The sequence below is a fragment of the Malus sylvestris genome, chromosome 8 (assembly GCF_916048215.2).
Source record: "Malus sylvestris chromosome 8, drMalSylv7.2, whole genome shotgun sequence".
Classification (NCBI taxonomy): domain Eukaryota; kingdom Viridiplantae; phylum Streptophyta; class Magnoliopsida; order Rosales; family Rosaceae; genus Malus; species Malus sylvestris.
In genome coordinates this window covers 2,366,905-2,386,736 of record NC_062267.1, presented here as the reverse complement: position 1 = coordinate 2,386,736, position 19,832 = coordinate 2,366,905, and the positions used below count along the sequence as shown (strand labels likewise).

Sequence of the window (19,832 nt, the reverse complement as noted above, 5' to 3'; positions counted from 1 at the left end):
TTTCCAATTTTTATTCCACCGCGCTTTGCCACGTGTCCGATCCATCCGAAAAAGCACCCACGGTTTCACGTGACGGGTTCTCCTAGTGGGCCCGGTGACACTTGGAGCCGGAAGCTTCTCTCTTTCCTTTTTAACGAACTTCCAAAGCTTCTGCCAATCTACAAATCTATCTTCCTTCTTTCCGCACCAGGAATATCCCCTTCTCGAAACCTCACCAGGTACACATCATCTCCATTTTTTTTTAATATTTGTTAATTTTGTTCGATTAATTTCGTAATTTCCAGTCGGACTTGATCGCAAATTTGGTCGCGTTTCTTTCACGCCAGCTTTATTTATCGAATTTTTTTTCAATTGAGTGCGACGTGATGTTACAGCCTGAGATGGCACACCGTCTGCAAAAGTATGGATTCAGTTTTGTACATAGATCGGGGAAAAATGATCAGCTGACAAAAAGGGGAAAGAAAATGGCAATTTGATTAGATTTTCTGTTTGGTTCCCGAGAAACGCTAGGAAAAGAGAATATTTTTTGCTGCAATTTGATTGTTTTACAGTGCGTGAGAGCTGTTTGTCAAAATTTCTTTTTTTTTTTTTTGGTAAAAGTATGAAAATTTATTTATTTTTGTTCGAAAATTAACAAATTCTTCAATGCAGGGAATTTGGTTGAGAAGTTTTTCAGCATAATCTGAATTCTGAAATGGCTTCGTCTGTTCTGATCTCTGATACTCAGCCGTGGAAGGATTTGAAGGTAATCGAGGCAGTACCTTTTTGAAATCGCGCAGTTTGAAAGTATTGTTATCTTTGTGTTAATTATCGGTAATTTTTCGTTGTTCAGGCTCACGTTGAGGACATAAACAAGACCCATCTGCGCGATTTGCTGAATGATGTCAAGCGGTCGCAGGCAATGATGGTGTATGTTCATCTAATTTCATATAATCCTTGTTTTGTATGAAATTATGAATATTGGAGCTTGATAATGTGTGCATTTTCTCTTGCAGTGAGTTTGATGGTCTCCTGTTGGACTACTCAAGGCAATGTGCCACAGTTGAAACCTTGCAGAAGCTCCTCAAGTTGGCGGAGGTAGAGTTGAATACTTCGTAACCCGACCTTCTTTGGGAGTGTTGAATGAATATATTGTTTTCTAATTAATGGTTTGTATTCCACGATGCAGGCTGCATCCCTAAAAGAAAAGATTAATCGAATGTTTGCTGGAGAGCGTGTAAGTTCATGTTTATCTTCCTTTGGTCAAGTATTATGTGAAAACTTGTATTCGATAGCCTTATAGGATGTGTGGAAGAGACGAGAAAATTTCTCAAACCAATAATATACGATTCTTATGAATTTTTGTTTTCTGGACGGTGCTTTCAGATAAACAGCACAGAAAATCGGGCAGTGCTTCATGTAGCTCTTCGTGCTGCAAGAGATGCAGTTATACAGTGTGATGGGAAAAATGTGGTCCCAGATGTTTGGGAAGTTCTGGACAAGATCCAAAAGTTCTCTGAGAGTATTAGAAGTGGATCTTGGGTAATCAACCGAAATTTTTTTACTATCCGTTTTAGGTTCATATTGCTTGAATCCTGAAGTGATTGGCAACTCTGGTAGGTTGGAGCCACAGGAAAAGCACTGAAGGATGTCATTGCTGTTGGTATTGGTGGCAGCTTCTTAGGTCCTCTATTTGTGCACACAGCTCTTCAAACAGGTCAGAGTGATACATTTCATTTATCGATCTGCAGCTCCTTTCACATTTTCTTCTCTTTGCACTTTGTAGTGTGGGTTTTCCTTGTGAAAACGGTTGAACTGACTTCAGAACAAAATTTAGCGAGTGCTCATTAGTTTGATTACATCTTACAGATCCAGAGGCTATGGGAGCAGCAAAGGGAAGGCAGCTGCATTTGTAAGTATTTACGCACTGAACTTTAACTTATTAATTTCCAGTTTTCCATATCAATGAATTAGAACTTAAGATACGATAGTAAGAATCCATTGCTTGAGCCTTGAGGTTTATATCCATATGATACTTTATTTTGTCAATCTAATAATTTGTTTTCTTCTGTCTGCAGTCTTGCAAATGTTGATCCTATTGATGTTGCCAGAAATATTGCAGGGTTCAACCCAGAAACTACCCTTGGTAAGCATTGAGCTTATTTATATGCTAAATATTGACTTTTGTAGTGAAGTGGTGACCTAATCTCTATGTGGGGTTTCTTATTGTTCATATTCTTTTGATATTTGTAGTCGTGGTAGTTTCAAAGACTTTTACAACAGCTGAAACTATGTTGAATGCTCGAACCCTTAGGGAATGGATATCATCTTCTCTCGGGTTAGTGCATTGCTAACTCTTCTTCGATATATAAGTCTAATAGTTGTTTCAGATTCTGGTTTTGATTATTATTTGATGATTGAATTTGGACTCAGTTACTCTCACTCTATCTAATTGGTGAATGTAATAATTTCAGGCCTGCTGCAGTTGCAAAGCATATGGTAGCAGTCAGCACTAATCTTACGGTATAACTGCCTGTGGTTGTTTAAACACTAAGATTATTATTTATTTTTGTTAACTATTTTTCATTAGTCATTTGTCATTCTAAATTCTAAGTTTTTTTCTTTTTGGTTTCAAATTTCCAATGCTGATGCAATTTATTAAGACCATTATGACTGAGGTTATTTTTTTAGATGAAATTCTTGGCAGGCTTAGGTTCTCTAGTTAAAATCCGCAATGAAGTTTTAAGGTCTAGATATCCACTCATTTTATCTTGTGTCTTTCTTTTTCAGCTTGTAGAGAAGTTTGGAATTGACCCAAAAAATGCTTTTGCATTTTGGGACTGGGTTGGTGGCCGATATAGTGGTAAGTTATTTTCCTTTTTGTGTAGATAATATATGCAGCTACCTTGATGTTTAATTAGTATTTTTGAATTGCTGGTTGCAGTTTGTAGTGCTGTTGGAGTGTTGCCTTTATCTCTTCAGTATGGGTTCTCAGTTGTTGAAAAGTAAGCCACTCATAGCTGTCCCAATTATATTCGAGTCACTTTTGAAATTTGTGATGCATAGATTTGATTTATCACACACCATGAGGCAATGCAGATTACGTTTTGATTATTTATTCTGTTTTTCTATCTAGGATTCTAACGAAATGTAGTTAATAACTTAATATAGAGAACTTAAAATTTTGCCGCTCTTTGGAACAAAACAAAAGGTCGTTGCTTTCTCCAGTAAATGTATGTACTTGAGAAACACTTTTTACCTGTGTGATTTCTGAAAATGTATTTTGAGTCAAAATTATAGACACAGATTCCTCCTGCCAGAAGATAAATAAATACTAAAAAGGTCGTACCCAGTGCACAAGGCTCCCGCTTTACGCAGGGTCTGGGAGAGGTGAATGTCGGCTAGCCTTACCCCCATTTATGGAGAGGCTGCTCCCAACCAGAAGATAAATAAATACTGAAGAAAATATTTTAGACAGGGCGCATAATGTGCTTAATTCATTACTTGGTGAAATATGATCTTTGTGTATACTAATGCGGATGTTATATTTCCTAATCAAAGGTTCTTAAAGGGAGCTTCTAGCATTGACCAACACTTCTACTCAACACCATTTGAGAAAAATATACCTGTAAGTACCTGAAGTTTGTATTATCATAATTATTGTAGAAGTAGCCCCTTGCCACACACTGACGCGTGTGACAATTGGCTCTTTTATATTTTGTTCGTCTTTATTAATGATTTAAAATTATTCTTTGAAAAAGAAGTCAGTGACTACTTCTCTATGTGGGGTGTTGTTTCTTTTGCTTTTTTTTTTTACTATTTTGTCCCTATTTTTCACCATTTTGGTGTGTTCCCTTTATATATAGATTTGATTGCCTTGTGATTTAATTGGGGATGTGTTATCTAACGTTTCATCCCTGCTTCAGGTTCTTTTAGGTCTGTTGAGCATTTGGAATGTTTCATTTCTTGGATATCCTGCAAGAGTGAGTCTTACTTTATCCTTTCCAGACTTCATATTTGTAAGCATCAATGAGCTTTGTGTTTTTACTTGTTGCTGCTTATTCCTTAGGCTATATTACCGTACTCCCAAGCACTGGAGAAGCTTGCTCCACACATTCAACAGGCAAGTTCACCACTCCTCTATCTGCATTTTTATGTTAACTGGACTTACAACTTCCAATTTTTTCTTCAATTTAGGTTAGCATGGAAAGTAACGGCAAGGGTGTATCAATTGATGGTGTAATTCTTCCCTTTGAGACTGGTGAAATTGACTTTGGTGAACCCGGAACAAACGGTCAGCACAGCTTTTACCAACTAATTCACCAGGTGATCTGAACAGTCTTTTAGGTTAGCATGAAAAATAATATACAGAACCTTCAGTTTTCTTGTCGTTTGTGAAGGAGGACCAAGCACACTGGTACTTTGGTTTATGTCGTGCGTGTGTGGTTGCTAACTTTTTCTTCCTTAATGTTCAGGGCCGTGTTATTCCTTGTGACTTTATTGGTGTTATGAAGAGTCAGCAACCTGTTTACCTGAAAGGTGCCTTAATTTAAAGCTCTTTTGAAAAGATATTAGCTGCCAATGAATTTTTAAAAGATTGTATTCTGATGTTTAGTCAGCGGATTGCTACAGGTGAAGTGGTGAGTAACCACGATGAGCTCATGTCTAACTTTTTTGCACAACCTGATGCCCTGGCTTATGGAAAGGTATGCCTTATGCTGACTATTTATAGGAGAGCACATAAACATGGTCTACGACATTTCTAACCAAAATCAAAGTTTCTTGTAGCACCCAGAACAGCTGAAGAAAGAGAATGTTCCAGAGCCTCTTATCACTCATAAGGTGGGTTTCTTTTGGCTTTTGTCATTGGCTTATAGGTAAATCTGTAGTACTAATTAAGAGATCTCTCTCACAGACCTTCTCTGGAAATCGGCCTTCTCTCAGCCTTCTGCTTCCATCACTAAATGCTTACAATATTGGACAGGTTTGTGATTTGTTTCCATTTTCTACCTTCTGTAATGTGATCAGGTCATCCTATGGTTTGACTACTTGGTGTTAGCATATGTTGTCAAAATTTTAGATGTTGCTTTCTGCACAATCGAACTGTAAAATTTTTACGGATAGTTAATTGCTTGATGTGTCGGCATTCACTACAGATTTGCTAACTTCTCAATTCTAAGACATAGCATTCAAGGCCTGCATGTTTAGTTTCCGCGCTTGTTTTCTACTGGAATTTGTCCTGGTTGTGTGCTATATGAAGTATAACCTTGTTTTTGTCGGAATTTTATAAAGTCAGTGTACTGCTTTTGCATTCTAATATCGATTTGCCTGCATCCAGTTGTTAGCAATCTACGAACACAGAATTGCAGTTGAAGGTTTTGTATGGGGAATCAATTCTTTTGACCAGTGGGGAGTAGAATTGGGAAAGGTACAGAATTGCATTAACTTTCATCCGCCGCCCGCTTTTCCATTCAAAGATAAGTTTTCTATTTGCCCCTTCATATTTTTTTAATCTGTTCATTTCGTGTTTGTGAGCGCAGTCATTGGCCAGTCAAGTTAGAAAGCAACTCAATGCATCTCGTACAAAAGGGCAACCTATTGAGGGCTTCAATTACAGTACCACAACATTGTTAACAAAATACTTGGAGGTATGCAAATCGAGTTTTCATTTGGAATAATAGATCAGCTGTAGGTTTTGTCGGGAGATTGTTTCCCGTTGGACAGTTTGAGATCCGGTTAGGAACGGAAGTATCATGACGCAAAATTACTTTCTTGTATGACAGGCAACTAAAGACATCCCTGCTGACCTTCCGACACTTCTGCCACAGATATAGTTGCCTTCTGCCGGAAATGTTCTACTTTAAAGTCGGTTGAACGAATAAAATTTTAACCTCATGTATATCAGCTACAACGAGCCCCGTAAAGCTACCTGGTTCCAGTTTTGGTTGCAATTTTCTTATATGAACCTTACATTGAGCATATTTGTAGTCGAATTGATACGCTTCTGGGTTCGAAGAAATGCTGTCCACGCAAATACATGCATGTAATATATCTTTTTTGGGTTTTGCAATCACTGAATTGCGTATTGAATCATTGTATATACAAAATAAAACCAGTTACTCATTCATTCACTGAATATATTTGCATAACAAGAAAGTAGACCGGTCACCTATGACTGAAACAAACTAACCAACTACATTGTCACCCAAGTCCCCGATCCCAACACACATCGGAGCTGCAGTCGGAGCTAGAGACGAGGAGCACTCACACCGCCAGTTTTCAGTCATCACGTATGATATTTCAACCTGGCTGTTCCTGATTGAGTTCTTTATTCATATTATATATGACATTTTCTAGGATATCCGGTTTCGCCGTTGAAGGACCTGAAGCCTAAACACCGGTAGGGTGGCCTAAACACCGGTAGAGCCGAACCCTCCGGCACCTCTGGCAGTGGAATCCAAATCCTCAACCTCCACAACACCAGGGGTGATCTTCTGAATGATCAGCTGAGCAATCCTATCACCCTCCTTGATCTCAATTTCAACATCAGAAAAGTTGAACAGCACAACCCCAACCGGACCCCTGTAATCAGCATCGATGACACCAGCTCCGACATCGATCGAGTGCTTCCATGCCAGCCCCGATCGTGGCGCTGCACACCAACAGAAAATACAGAAAACGCACATCAGTTCAGTATACAAAGAACCAAAATTTATCGAAATTGAACAGGAAGTTTGGGGATTAGGGTTTTTACCAATTTGTGCATAGGTTCCTTCAGGGACCGCAATGCTCAGATCGGTCGGGACCAGGGCTTTTCCTTTGGCCGGAACTTTTGTCTCCGTCGCGCTGCACAAAAATCAAAACAAATCCAAAAAAAACCCACATCAGATTCCGATGAGTTTTCTGATAAAAAATGGAGCGTGAGAATATGGGGTTTTCAGGGTATACCTCGAGAGATCATAGCCTGCAGAGCGAGGCGAGCTCTCGCGGGCAAAACCGCCTTTTCCGAGAGCTTCTTCACCCGTAAAAACGGGGTGGCGTTTCCAGAAACGTCGCCGTTTTCGTGAAGCTTGGCGATATTGGGAGTCGGCTCTTCGACTTCGTGGCTTCCGTTCTGTGCGTCTTGCTGGGCCATTCTGAGAGCTTGCGAGAGACAGCGGCGGCGATGTGGCGGGTATTGGCAATGACCGAATTGTGGGGGCAAATGGGAAGACGGAGTTCGTTTAAATATAGAGAGAGTCGGCGTTTCCCGCACAATGGCGCTTCCCATACGCTTCCCGCACAATGGCGCCAAGTTTTTCCCGCCATTGTTCTGTTGCTACGTATTGTGCGCAGAATCGCATGCTTTCTCCACCCTTCTCCTCCTCCTCCTCCTCCTCCTCCTCCTCCTGTCACTGTTGCTACGTATTCTAAGATCAAATATTCTCCACGTACTTTGCGTGTAGCCTTTATCATTAATTAACAAATATTAAGTTTACAGCAACAAAATTAAAAAGAGTTAAGTTAATTAATACATGTCAATTAATAATAGAGGTTACAAATAACACACACAAATAAATACAAAATATTTAAACTCTAATTTACTCGACACGGGTGAATAATATATGATGAAAATTATAGCAATAGTCTCTCAACTTTAATCCAATTGGAGCAATGGTCCCTCAAATAAAATTAATGACCATTGGTTCCTTAATTTATCAAAATGTGGTCGTTTTCGTCAACTCCGTTAGACCACTCTTCAAAATGAGTCATGTTGGAATGATCATTGTTACAATTGAGTTAAAGTTGAAGGATTTTGCTCCAACTGAGTTAAAATATAGGGGTTAGGGGTCATTTCTCCAATTAGGTTAAAATTGAGGGACCCTTACAACAATTTTTTTTCATTTGGTTTTCAATATCAATGAATTAGAACTTAAGATACGGTATTAAGAATTCCAGTTTTCAATATCAATTTTTTTTCATTTGGTTTTCAATATCAATGAATTAGAACTTATTAATTTCCAGTTTTCCATATCAATGAATTAGAACTTAAGATACGATATTAAGAATTCATTGCTTGAGGTTTATATCCATATGATACTTTATTTTGTCAATCTAATAATTTGTTTTCTTCTGTCTGCAGTCTTGCAAATGTTGATCCTATTGATGTTGCCAGAAATATTGCAGGGTTCAACCCAGAAACTACCCTTGGTAAGCATTGAGCTTATTTTTATATGCTAAATATCGACTTTTGTTGTGAGGTGGTGACCTAATCTCTATGTGGGGTTTCTTATTGTTCATATTCTTTTGATATTTGTAGCTGTGGTAGTTTCAAACACTTTTACAACAGCTGAAACTATGTTGAATGCTCGAACCCTCAGGGAATGGATTGTTAGACTACGTGTGAATGACAATGAGATAACAACTAGGTTTCTTGAATTACACGTAAACTCATTATGCGAGTTGTGTGGTTGAAGGAATCTGAGTTCCTTGATATAATAAGAGTTGTGGAGTTTAATTATTGTGCAGCCGATTTAGCATAAGTTCTCATCTAGTATTTACTAAGAGATAAGAGTCACGATGGGACTTGAACTTCCTTAAAGATAGAGTTTATCTTCACTACTGATAATAGGCCGGTATGTGTGGTACTCTAATAGGATAAATTGGTATATATACATATTGAAGAAGTCCCTGCTTCTACACAATAAGACTCTCGAGAACTAAACCTTATTTACTAGTAGAGATCATCACTGTGTGCTGGAAGTAAAAGACTGATTCACTTGTTCATTCAATGGCAGCAGCATCAGGTAAGTCGTTACTGCAGATTGCATGTAGAGTTAAGTACATGGGGTTGGTGGTAGACGTAATCCTATTGCTACGTTGATCATGTTGTTGGCTTGTGTATTATAACATGTGGTATCAGAGCCACTCAACGTGGCTAGGGTTCTTCACTCTCATTTAAAACTATCATATAGTTTTGATAAATACGAAACCAAAATAATCCTAGAAAATATCGCTTCCCCTATATGTTCTTACGTCGTAAATCTGTGACTTGCCTATCAATTAAAATATGATGATAGATTACCTGGTTTTTCTCGAGATGTGTTTGCTATGTTTCGCAGGTAACCTACTTCATCAGATAAGGACAACGCTGGAAAACCAGCGATTAAAGAAGAATTTTGGGTTCATAGTATGATTGTCAATAGTGAACTGACAGACATAATAAACAAGGATTACAACATCCAATCTGCTCAAAAGTGTTTGGATTATTGTTTTGGCTTGTTGATCAACTAATTGGATACGTGGTTTATTTGTATTAAGTGAATAATAATCTGCTCAAAAGTGTTTATTTATTCAAGTCAAACAAGTAAATCAATGTGTAATGAGTCATTAAACTGACAAGATTACACTCTTTATCTGCTCAAAAGTGTTGAAGTTGTGTAAATTGCCCTTGTGTTTAATGACTCAGTTATACAAACCTAATATAAATGGTTTCTGTCTAAAGATGATACCATGTTTATATGACTTTGGATGGGGAAATATTGTAAAAACAGTTTTCCTTGTTTGATAAACTAGCTACTGAATAATATTGTTTTGTGATTCAGCATCAGCACCTCACATGACGTCTCTCAACTTCAACAATATAGAGACCTTGATTGGTTCCAACTTCAAGAAATGGAAGGAGGATGTCGAGATTGTGCTTGGTCTCATGGATCTTGATCTGGCATTGAGGGAAGAAAAGCCTAAAGCCATCACTGCTGAGAGTACTGCAGATGAAAAGATGAAGTTTGAAAAATGGGAGAGGGCGAATCGAATGGCCATGATGATCATGAAGAAAGCAATGGCTCAGTCAGTTAAAGGGGGAATACCTAAGACTGACAATGCAAGGGAATTCTTGGCTGCAGTAGGAGAAAAGTTCAAGGAGTCAACAAAGGCAGAAACTGGGACTTTCCTCACACAGATCACATCAATGAAGTATGATGGTGTGGGAAGTGTCAGAGAGCACATATTGAAAATGGTTGATCTTGCCCAGAAACTGAAGGATCTTGAGGTACCTATGACTGACCAATTTTTAGTTCACATGGCTTTAAATTCCTTACCTCCTAAATATGGGCAGCTCAAAGTCTCATATAACACTCAAAAGGATAAATGGGGTATCGATGAACTAATTTCAATGTGTGCTCAAGAAGAAGATCGGCTCAAAAAGGACAAGGCTGTGGATGTGAATTTTGTTCAAGCTGAAAAACGCAAAAGAGACTCTACTTTTGGTTCAACCATACCTGCTGGTAAGAAGAAAAAGAAAGAAAACTTTTCTTCATTTAAAAGTGCTAACCCCTTTAAAGGATCTCACAAAATTAAGCCTGTTAATGCCGAGATTGAGAAAGAAAATGAATGTTATTTTTGCAAAGAGACAGGTCATTTAAGAAAGAATTGCATTGGATTCAAAAATTGGCTTGTCACTAAAGGTAAAATCATAAATGTTTTTGTATGTGTTGAGTCAAATTTAGTTTTTATTCCCCCTCAAAGTTAGTGGTTTGACACTGGGTGCTCCATTCATATAACTAATTCCTTGCAGGGATTCTCAAAAACAAGGGAGATAAACAATGAAGTTTACAATGTCTATGTAGGAAATGGGAGCAAAGTTGTTGTTGAATCCATAGGAAGAGTCGAGTTAGTTCTTTTGTCTGGTTTTGTTTTAGAATTAAGTCCAGTACTTTATGTACCTTCCATGAGAAGGAATTTGATTTCTGCATCTAAGTTAGCTAGGTCAGGCTTTACCTTTGTTGGTGACGATCATTGTGTAAAGTTTTATCATTCGAGTAATATTAATAAATTGCTTGGGAAAGCTTTTCTTGAAATCGATATGTGGCAACTAGACTGTTCATATAAAAATGAATGCTTTAGTGTTCAAGCTGTTGGTTCAAAATTATTGTCCACTTCTGAAAAATCCTCAATGCTTTGCCATAAAAGGTTGGGACACATATCTAAAGAAAGAATCATCACCTTGTCAAAACAAAACATGTTGCCGCAACTTGATTTTAGTGACTTCAAAGAATGTGTCGACTGTTTCAAAGGAAAACTCACCAACACTAGGAAACTAGGTTCAAATCGTAGTCAATCCCTGCTAGAAATTATACATACTGACATATGTGGACCTTTTCCAAACAAAACCATTTGTGGAAAATCATATTTCATATCCTTCATTGATGATTTTTCACGTTATGCATATGTTTATCTCATCTCGGAAAAATCGGAAGCTTTGGAGTGTTTTAAATCTTTTCATTTAGAGGTTGAAAAACAACTTGAAAAACACATTAAAATTGTGAGATCCGATAGAGGTGGTGAGTATTTTGGCAGGTACACTGAGGTTGGACAACACAAGGGCCCTTTTGCAACTTACCTTGAACAAAATGGCATCGTAGCACAATATAATCTCAGGTATACTGAGATTATTATTTATTTTTGTTAACTATTTTTCATTAGTCATTTGTCATTCTAAATTCTAAGTTTTTTCTTTTTGGTTTCAAATTTCCAATGCTGATGCAATTTATCAAGACCATTAGGACTGAGGTTATTTTTTTAGATGGAATTCTTGGCAGACTTAGGCTCTCGAGTTAAAATCCGCAATGAAGTTTTAAGGTCTAGATAGACCTGTAAATGGGTTGGGTTTATTGGGTTTGGGTCGGGTTCAACCCGACCCGAACCCGACCTGTTAAGTTAACGGGTTATCCGAACCTAACCCGTTAAACTAACGGGTCACCCGTTTCACTCGTTAACAATTTTTTTTTTTTAATAAAGTTTATTTTTTGTGATTAAAACTTTACTAAAATTACTAAAATATCCTCAACTAATGGGTGCTAACAGGTGTTAACGGGTCTAACGGGTTGACCCAAAGTGACCCGTTATTTAACGGGTTGTTAACGGATTCACCCGTTAACGACCCGACCCGTTAAGCATCCACCCAAATACTAATATTAATGGGTCGGGTCGGGTTAACGGGTTGAGTTCGAAATGCCAGGTCTAGGTCTAGATATCCACTCATTTTATCTTGTGTCTTTCTTTTTCAGCTTGTAGAGAAGTTTGGAATTGACCCAAAAAATGCTTTTGCATTTTGGGACTGGGTTGGTGGCCGATATAGTGGTTAAGTTATTTTCCTTTTTGTGTAGACAATATATGCAGCTACCTTGATGTTTATTTAGTATTTTTGAATTGCTGGTTGCAGTTTGTAGTGCTGTTGCGTTCTCGTTTCTTTAGTAAATGTATGTACTTGAGAAACACTTTTTATCTGTGTGATTTCTGAAACAGGATTTTGAGTCAAAATTATGGACACAGATTCCTCCTGCCAGAAAATAAATAAATAAATACTGACGAAAATATTTTAGATAGGGCGCATAACGTGCTTAATTCATTAGTTGGTGAAATATGATCTTTGTGTATACTAATGCGGATGTTATATTTCCTAATCAAAGGTTCTTAAAGGGAGCTTCTAGCATTGACCAACACTTCTACTCAACACCATTTGAGAAAAATATACCTGTAAGTACCTGAAGTTTGTATTGTCATAATTATTGTAGAACTAGCCCCTTGCCACACACTAACGCTTGTGACAATTGGCTCTTTTATATTTTGTTCGTCTTTATTAATGATTCAAAATAATTCTTTGAAAAAGAAATCAGTAACTACTTCTCTATGTGGGGTGGTGTTTCTTTTGAATTTTTTTTTTTTTTTTTACTATTTTGTCCCTTCTTTTCATCATTTTGGTGTGTTCCCTGTATATATAGATTTGATTGCCTTGTGATATAATGGGGATGTGTTATCTAACGTTTCATCCCTGCTTCAGGTTCTTTTAGGTCTGTTGAGCATTTGGAATGTTTCATTTCTTGGATATCCTGCAAGAGTGAGTCTTACTTTATCCTTTCCAGACTTCATATTTGTAAGCATCAATGAGCTTTGTGTTTTTACTTGTTGCTGCTTATTCCTTAGGCTATCTTACCGTACTCCCAAGCACTGGAGAAGCTTGCTCCGCACATTCAACAGGCAAGTTCACCACTCCTCTATCTGCATTTTTATGTTAGCGCATTTTTATGTTAACTGGACTTACAACTTCCAATTTTTTCTTCAATTTAGGTTAGCATGGAAAGTGACGGCAAGGGTGTATCAATTGATGGTGTAATTCTTCCCTTTGAGACCGGTGAAATTGACTTTGGTGAACCCGGAACAAACGGTCAGCACAGCTTTTACCAACTAATTCACCAGGTGATCTGAACATTCTTTTAGGTTAGCATGAAAAATGATATACAGAACCTTTAGTTTTCTTGTTGTTTGTGAAGGAGGACCAAGCACATTGCTGACCTTCAGATGATTAATTTGGTACTTTGGTTTATGTCCTGTGTGTCTGGTTGCTAACTTTTTCTTCCTTAATGTTCAGGGCCGCGTTATTCCTTGTGAGTTTATTGGTGTTATGAAGAGTCAGCAACCTGTTTACCTGAAAGGTACCTAATCTAAAGCTCATTTGAAAAGATATTAGCGGCCAATGGATTGTTCAAAGTTTGTATTCTGATGTTTAGTCAGCGGATTGCTACAGGTGAAGTGGTGAGTAACCACGATGAGCTCATGTCTAACTTTTTTGCACAACCCGATGCCCTGGCCTATGGAAAGGTATGCCTTATGCTGATTAATAATAGGAGAGCACAAAAACATGGTCTATGATGTTTCTAACCAAAATCAAGTTTCTTGTAGCACCCAGAACAGCTGAAGAAAGAGAATGTTCCAGAGCATCTTATCACTCATAAGGTGCGTTCCTTTCGGCTTTAGTCATTGGCTTATAGGTAAATCTGTAGTACTAATTTATGAGATATCTCTCACAGACTTTCTCTGGAAATCGGCCTTCTCTCAGCCTTCTGCTTCCATCACTAAATGCTTACAATATTGGACAGGTTTGTGATTTGTTCCATTTTCTACCTTCTGTAATGTGATCGGGTCATCCTATGGTTTGACTGCTTGTGTGTTAGCATATGTTGTCAAAATCAATTTTTACGGATAGTTAATTGCTTGATGTGTCGGCATTCACTACACATTTGCTAACTTGTCAATTCTAAGACATAACATTCAAGGCCTGCATGTTTAGTCTCCGTGCTTGTTTTCTACTGGAAGTACTCCTGGTCGTGTGCTATAGGAAGTATAACCTTGTTTTTGTCGGAATTTTATAAAGTCGGTGTACTGCTTTTGCATTCTAATATCGATTTGCCTGCATCCAGTTGTTGGCAGTCTACGAACACAGAATCGCAGTTGAAGGTTTTGTATGGGGAATCAATTCTTTTGACCAGTGGGGAGTAGAATTGGGAAAGGTAGAGAACTGCATTAACTTTCATCAACTCGCTTTCCCATTTAAGATAAGTTTCCTATTCGCCCCTTCATATTTTTAAGATATTCATTTCGTGTTTGTGAGCGCAGTCATTGGCCAGTCAAGTTAGAAAGCAACTCAATGCATCTCGTACAAAAGGGCAACCTTTTGAGGGCTTCAATTACAGTACCACAACATTGTTAACAAAATACTTGGAGGTACGCAAATCGAGTTTTCATTTGGAATAATAGATCAGCCGTAGGTTGTCTCGGGAGATTGTTTCCTGTTGGATAGTTTGAGATCCGGTTTGGAACGGAAGTATCATGACGCTAAATTACTCTCTTGTATGACAGGCAACTAAAGACATCCCTGCTGACCTTCCGACGCTTCTGCCACAGATATAGTTGCCTTCTGCCGGAAAAGTTGTACTTTAAAGTCGGTTGAACAAATAAGATTTTAACCTCATGTATATCAACTACCGTTATCCCACCGTTAAGCTACTTGGTTCCAGTTTTGGTTGCAATTTTCTGATATCAACCTTACATTGAGCATAATTGTAGTCGAATTGATATGCTTCTGGGTTCGAAGAAACGCTGTCCAAGCATATACATGCATATAATATATCTTTTTTCGGTTTTGCAATCACTGAATCGCTTATTGAATCATTGTATTTGTATATACAAAATAAAACCAGTTATTCATTCACTGAATATATTTGCATAACATATTAACAAGAGAGTAGACCGGTCACCTACGACTGGGACAAAACTAGCCAACTACATTGTTCCCCAAGTCCCCAAATCCCAAAACACAGCGAAGCCTAAACACCGGTAGGGCGGTCTAAACACCGGTAGGCCCGAACCCTCCGGCACCTCCAGCAGTGGAATCCAAATCCTCAACCTCCACAACATTAGGGGTGATGCACTTCCCAATGATCAGCTGAGCAATCCTATCACCCTCCTTGATCTCAAAATCGACATCAGAAGAGTTGAAGAGCACAACCCCAACCGGACCCCTGTAATCAGCATCGATGACACCAGCTCCGACATCGATCGAGTGGTTCCATGCCAGCCCCGATCGTGGCTCTGCACACCAACAGAAAATACAGAAAACGCACATCAGTTCAGTATACAAAGAACCAAAATTTATCGAAATTGAACAGGTTGGGGATTAGGGTTTTTACCAATTCGTGCATAGGTTCCTTCAGGGACCTCAATGCTCAGATCGGTCGGGACCAGGGCTTTTCCTCTGGCCGGAACTTTCGTCTCCGTCGCGCTACACAAAAATAAAAACAAATCCATAAAACCCCACATCAGATTCCGATGATTTTTCTGAAAAAAAAAAAATCAAAACAAATCCAGAAAAACCCACATCAGATTCCGATGATTTTTCTGAAAAAAAAAATCAAAACAAATCCAAGAAAACCCACATCAGATTCCGATGATTTTTCTGACTAAAAATGGAGCGTGCGAATAAGGGGTTTTCGGGGTTTACCTCGAGAGATCATACCCTGCAGAGAGAGGCGAGCCTCTCGCGGGCAAAACCGCCTTTTCGGAGAGCTTCTTCACCCGGAAAAACGGGGCGGCGTTTCCAGAAACGTCGCTGTTTTCGTGAAGCCTGGCGATCGTGGGAGTCGGCTCTCTGACTTCGTGGCTTCCTTTCTGTGCGTCTTGCTGGGCCATTCTGAGAGCTTGCGAGAGAAAGCGGCGGCGATGTGGCGGGTATTGTTGGGGGCAAATGGGAAGACGGGGTTCGTTTAAATAGAGAGAGTCGCGAACAATGGCGTTTTCCGCACAATAGCGCCAAGTTTGTTGAAACTTGGAATCCAAGGAAAGCTCTTAGAGAGAAGGAGAGAACTGTAGAGAGAGAGAGAGAAAAAAAAAAGAAAAGGGAATTTTAACAAAAAGCACTTTGTACTGTTCACTTTAACGAAAAACCACATTTTTACACTAAAAAGTCAATCCTGGTACTATTCACTTTACCCTTTATTTTGTCTTTATCATTAAAACTCAAAGTTTTCAAGCTCTTTTCATTAGTTTTCCTAAAAAAAAAATATGTGCCAACTCAGCATAATACAACTAACTAATCACATCACAGACTTATCAGCTAAGTAAGAATCGAATCTGGCGGTGGTTTTGATACATTGTTGCTCTGTGTGTTAACTTTCTTATACTTCACAGCCAAGACATAATCAGTTAAGCCATTGAACTACAACCAACATAAAGTAATATACAACCCCAGTAAACCTTAAATCGAATAAAGAAAACATACTTGCTGTCGAAGACATCATGCATGGATATTAGGTTTAGCCTTCTCTTCTCTGGTGTTTGATACAATACAACCTTCAATGGGACTGGTTTTCTTTTTGGAATCACACCGAGAAAAGAGACCAAGAACCTCTCTTTTATTTACATGAAAAAAAACAATAACTGCTACCCCCCATTAGGGTTTCGGTTATTGCCAGTTACTTAGAGTTGTTAACCAACTCTAATTCAAACATTATAACTTAATGTTTTTCCCTCCATTTATCTATATGGCCATATAATCTCTTATCTTGATGTCGGCATATATATAAATACACTAAGGTTTGATTACACTCACCCTATAAAATCTTACATTCTCCCACATGAGTGTATTCAAAACTGTGATCCATATTATGCTCAACAGCTAAAGAGCAATCACTTAGTCATGATAAGTGCAATAAATCTTTCCAAATAACTACATATGTTTATCAACTGAGTCATAGACAACTTAATACAAATATAAAGTATCAGTGTACCATAACCACAAATTGATCGTACAAATGAAAGTTTGGAACATGAGGAAATTTTAATGAGAGTCTATTTGTATACCATAATAACTCCCACATTTCTTGGTACTCAAGACACTGCAGATGTCTTCTTTATTTCAATCCTTGCAAGATTGACAAACATTATAGTTCTTGTTCGAATGAGCTTTTACGAACTGATCACATCGTCATGCAATTCAGTTCATAGTCTTAATAAGCACAACTTTAGTACAAGAAATCATAAAACGTAGTCATAATTGTGAGAAAATTACCTTACTCCCACGTTCAAATATTTTCCATGGATGATTGCAATCCCATATTAGGTAGGTGTCCGCGAAAGGCAGTGACATGTAATGCCTTTGTTAAAGGATCTGCAACCATATGGAATGTGCCAAGATGTTCTATATCCACAACTCCTTCTCTGATTTTGTCTTGAAGCTTCAAGTATTTGATATCTATAAGTCTTGAAGCCTCTGATCGCTTATTGTTCTTGGCAAAGAACATTGCATAAGTGTTATCACAGTATATCTTAATCGGTTTCTCTATACTGTGCAAAACTCCCATATAATGAATCAAATTCTTTAGCCATCCAGCTTGCCTCATAGCTTCAAAACACCGTATATATTCAGATTCCATTGTTGACACAGCTCTGGTGGTTTGTTTCTTACTCCTCCATGAAATAGCACCTCCAGCCAATGTGAACACATAGCCACTTGTTGACATTCTGTCATCTACACAACCTCCCAAGTCTGCATCACTATAACCAACAACTTCTAAAACTTTAACTTGATGAAATACCAGCACATGATCTCGGGTTCTTTTTAAGTATCTGAGTACTTTCTTTCATGCATTCCAATGAGCAATGCCAGGATTTGATTGAAACCTTCCCAATACACTGAGTGCAAATGCCAAGTCTAGTCTGGTACATACTTGAGCATACATAACACTCCCCACCAATGAGGCATATGGTTTCTCTTTCATCTGTTCAATGTCATGGATTGTAACTGGACACTGAGCAAGTGAAAGCTTGTCACCTTTAGCTATAGGAACATCACCACCATTACAATTCTCCATGTTAAATCTCTTAAGCACTCGATCAATATAATTCTTATGAGACAAACACAAAGACTTCTGCAATCTGTCTCTTGTGATTTCAATTCCCAAAACATAATGAGCCACACCTAAATCTTTCATATCAAAGCTTTGAGACAGCATTTGTTTTGTTTCTTTTAACAACTGTACACTGGAGCTAGCAAGAAGTATGTCATCAACATAGAGAACCATGAAAATAAAGTCTGATTTGGCTTGTTTCATATAAATGCAATTGTCAATCTTATTTTCTGAGAAACCAAATGAATTGACAACCTGATCAAACTTCTTATACCATTGCCTATAAGCTTGTTTAAGGCCATAAATAGACTTGGTAAGCTTGCAGACCATACTTTCCTTCCCCCTTTCAATAAATCCTGGTGGTTGCTTCATATAAATGTCTTCCAATAAGCTGCCATTGAGAAAATCAGTCTTGACATCCATTTGATGCAATTCCAAATCATAATGACTTGGTAATGCCATAATAATTCTAAAAGAATCTTTTGTAGACACTGGTGAAAAAGTTTCAGTGTAGTCAACATCTTCTCTTTGTGTGAAACCTTTAGCAACAAGTCTCGCTTTGAATCTTTCAACATGTCTTTGTGCATCTCGTTTTGTTTTGAACACCCACTTGCAGCCAATGGGTTTAATATCACTGGACCCTTCAACTAGACACCAGACTTCATTATTTGCCATTGAATCCAGTTCATCTTTCATTGCAGCATCCCAAAGTGAAGCATTTTTACTTTCCATTGCTTCCTTATATGTGACAGGATCATCATCATCTCCAACATCAAACTCCACTTCTTGCAAATAAGCAACATAGTCATTTGACAATGTCGGTTTTCTTACTCTTGTGGATTTCCTTACAATTGGTATCACCTCATTTACATTCTGTGCATTTTCAACTTCTGCAACATTATTTAACTCATTTAGGACTTCTGCAGCATGCAAATTCCCTTCTAGTTGATTCAAAATCATTTGATCTTCAGTATTGGAAGTAAGTGGCAAAGAAAATAAATTTGAAACTACACCAAATGAAATTGGCAAGGTAATATGATTAATTGTAGGTAAGGGAATTGAAGTTTCCTCATCTCCTTCTTCAAACACATATGAATTTCTGGAATGGGAATGTGGTGCTCCAAAATCTTCAATGAACTTAGCATTGTTGCTTTCAACCAATCTAGTATAAGAACCTGGACAATAAAACCTGTAACCTTTCGATTTCTCAGCATATCCACAAAAAAACAACTGGTAATCTTTAAATCCAGTTTCTTTTCATTAGGATTATATAATCTCGCCTCACATCTGCAACCCCAACTGTGAAAATGGTTAAAACTTGGTCTCCTACCTGTCCAAATTTCGAAATGAGTAGACTTGACTGCCTTGGTCGGGACTCGATTAAGTATGTAGTTTGCAGTTTTGATAGCTTCACCCCAAAGGAATTCTGGTAGCTGTGAATGAGATAACATGCTCCTGACCATCTCTTTCAAGGTTCTATTCCGTCTTTCAGCCACTCCATTTTGGGAAGGAGTCCCAAGAGTAGTGTACTGACCAACAATCACTTCTTGCTGCCAAAACAATGCGAAATGACCCTTTTGTTGTCCTACTTTAGTGTATCTACCAAAATATTCTCCCCCATGATCGGATCTC

General features: G+C 38.1%; 3 protein-coding genes across 17 annotated transcripts; 2 read left to right on the top strand and 1 right to left on the bottom strand.

Annotated features, from left to right (window-relative positions):
* The first annotated feature begins 114 nt into the window (after positions 1-114).
* LOC126633428 (glucose-6-phosphate isomerase, cytosolic-like) lies at positions 115-14,944 on the top strand. Of its 13 annotated transcripts, none has more exons than XM_050304030.1 (24): positions 115-218; positions 652-745; positions 833-909; positions 996-1,077; positions 1,169-1,216; positions 1,366-1,521; positions 1,600-1,696; positions 1,849-1,891; positions 2,058-2,125; positions 2,233-2,317; positions 2,454-2,502; positions 2,770-2,842; positions 2,924-2,984; positions 12,429-12,495; positions 12,800-12,856; positions 12,943-12,996; positions 13,087-13,215; positions 13,388-13,451; positions 13,544-13,617; positions 13,699-13,752; positions 13,827-13,895; positions 14,217-14,306; positions 14,413-14,520; positions 14,656-14,944. In XM_050304030.1, exons 2-24 carry the CDS (start codon positions 695-697, stop codon positions 14,704-14,706), a joined length of 1,707 nt encoding a protein of 568 aa, XP_050159987.1. In that variant the 5' UTR covers positions 115-218; positions 652-694; the 3' UTR covers positions 14,707-14,944. The 13 variants fall into 13 exon arrangements, with proteins under 13 accessions (XP_050159987.1, XP_050159993.1, XP_050159992.1 ...); XM_050304036.1 differs by lacking the exon at positions 12,429-12,495 and adding an exon at positions 3,541-3,607; XM_050304035.1 differs by lacking the exons at positions 12,429-12,495; positions 12,800-12,856 and adding exons at positions 3,541-3,607; positions 3,906-3,962.
* Positions 6,073-16,132, bottom strand: LOC126633438 (deoxyuridine 5'-triphosphate nucleotidohydrolase-like). Of its 2 annotated transcripts, XM_050304049.1 has the most exons (4): positions 15,797-16,132; positions 15,486-15,577; positions 15,203-15,387; positions 6,073-6,449 (listed from the first exon to the last, which is right to left on the bottom strand). In XM_050304049.1, exons 1-4 carry the CDS (start codon positions 15,982-15,984, stop codon positions 6,390-6,392), a joined length of 525 nt encoding a protein of 174 aa, XP_050160006.1. In that variant the 5' UTR covers positions 15,985-16,132; the 3' UTR covers positions 6,073-6,389. The 2 variants fall into 2 exon arrangements, with proteins under 2 accessions (XP_050160006.1, XP_050160005.1); XM_050304048.1 differs by lacking the exon at positions 6,073-6,449 and having other exon boundaries at positions 14,968-15,387; positions 15,797-16,131.
* On the top strand, positions 8,235-10,817 carry LOC126633432 (uncharacterized). 2 transcript variants are annotated; one of them, XM_050304041.1, is made up of 3 exons: positions 8,235-8,765; positions 9,564-10,424; positions 10,535-10,817. In XM_050304041.1, the coding sequence occupies exons 1-3, from the start codon at positions 8,750-8,752 to the stop codon at positions 10,564-10,566; spliced, it is 909 nt and encodes a 302-aa protein (XP_050159998.1). In that variant the 5' UTR covers positions 8,235-8,749; the 3' UTR covers positions 10,567-10,817. The 2 variants fall into 2 exon arrangements, with proteins under 2 accessions (XP_050159998.1, XP_050159997.1); XM_050304040.1 differs by having other exon boundaries at positions 9,564-10,817.
* Positions 16,133-19,832: the final 3,700 nt, after the last annotated feature.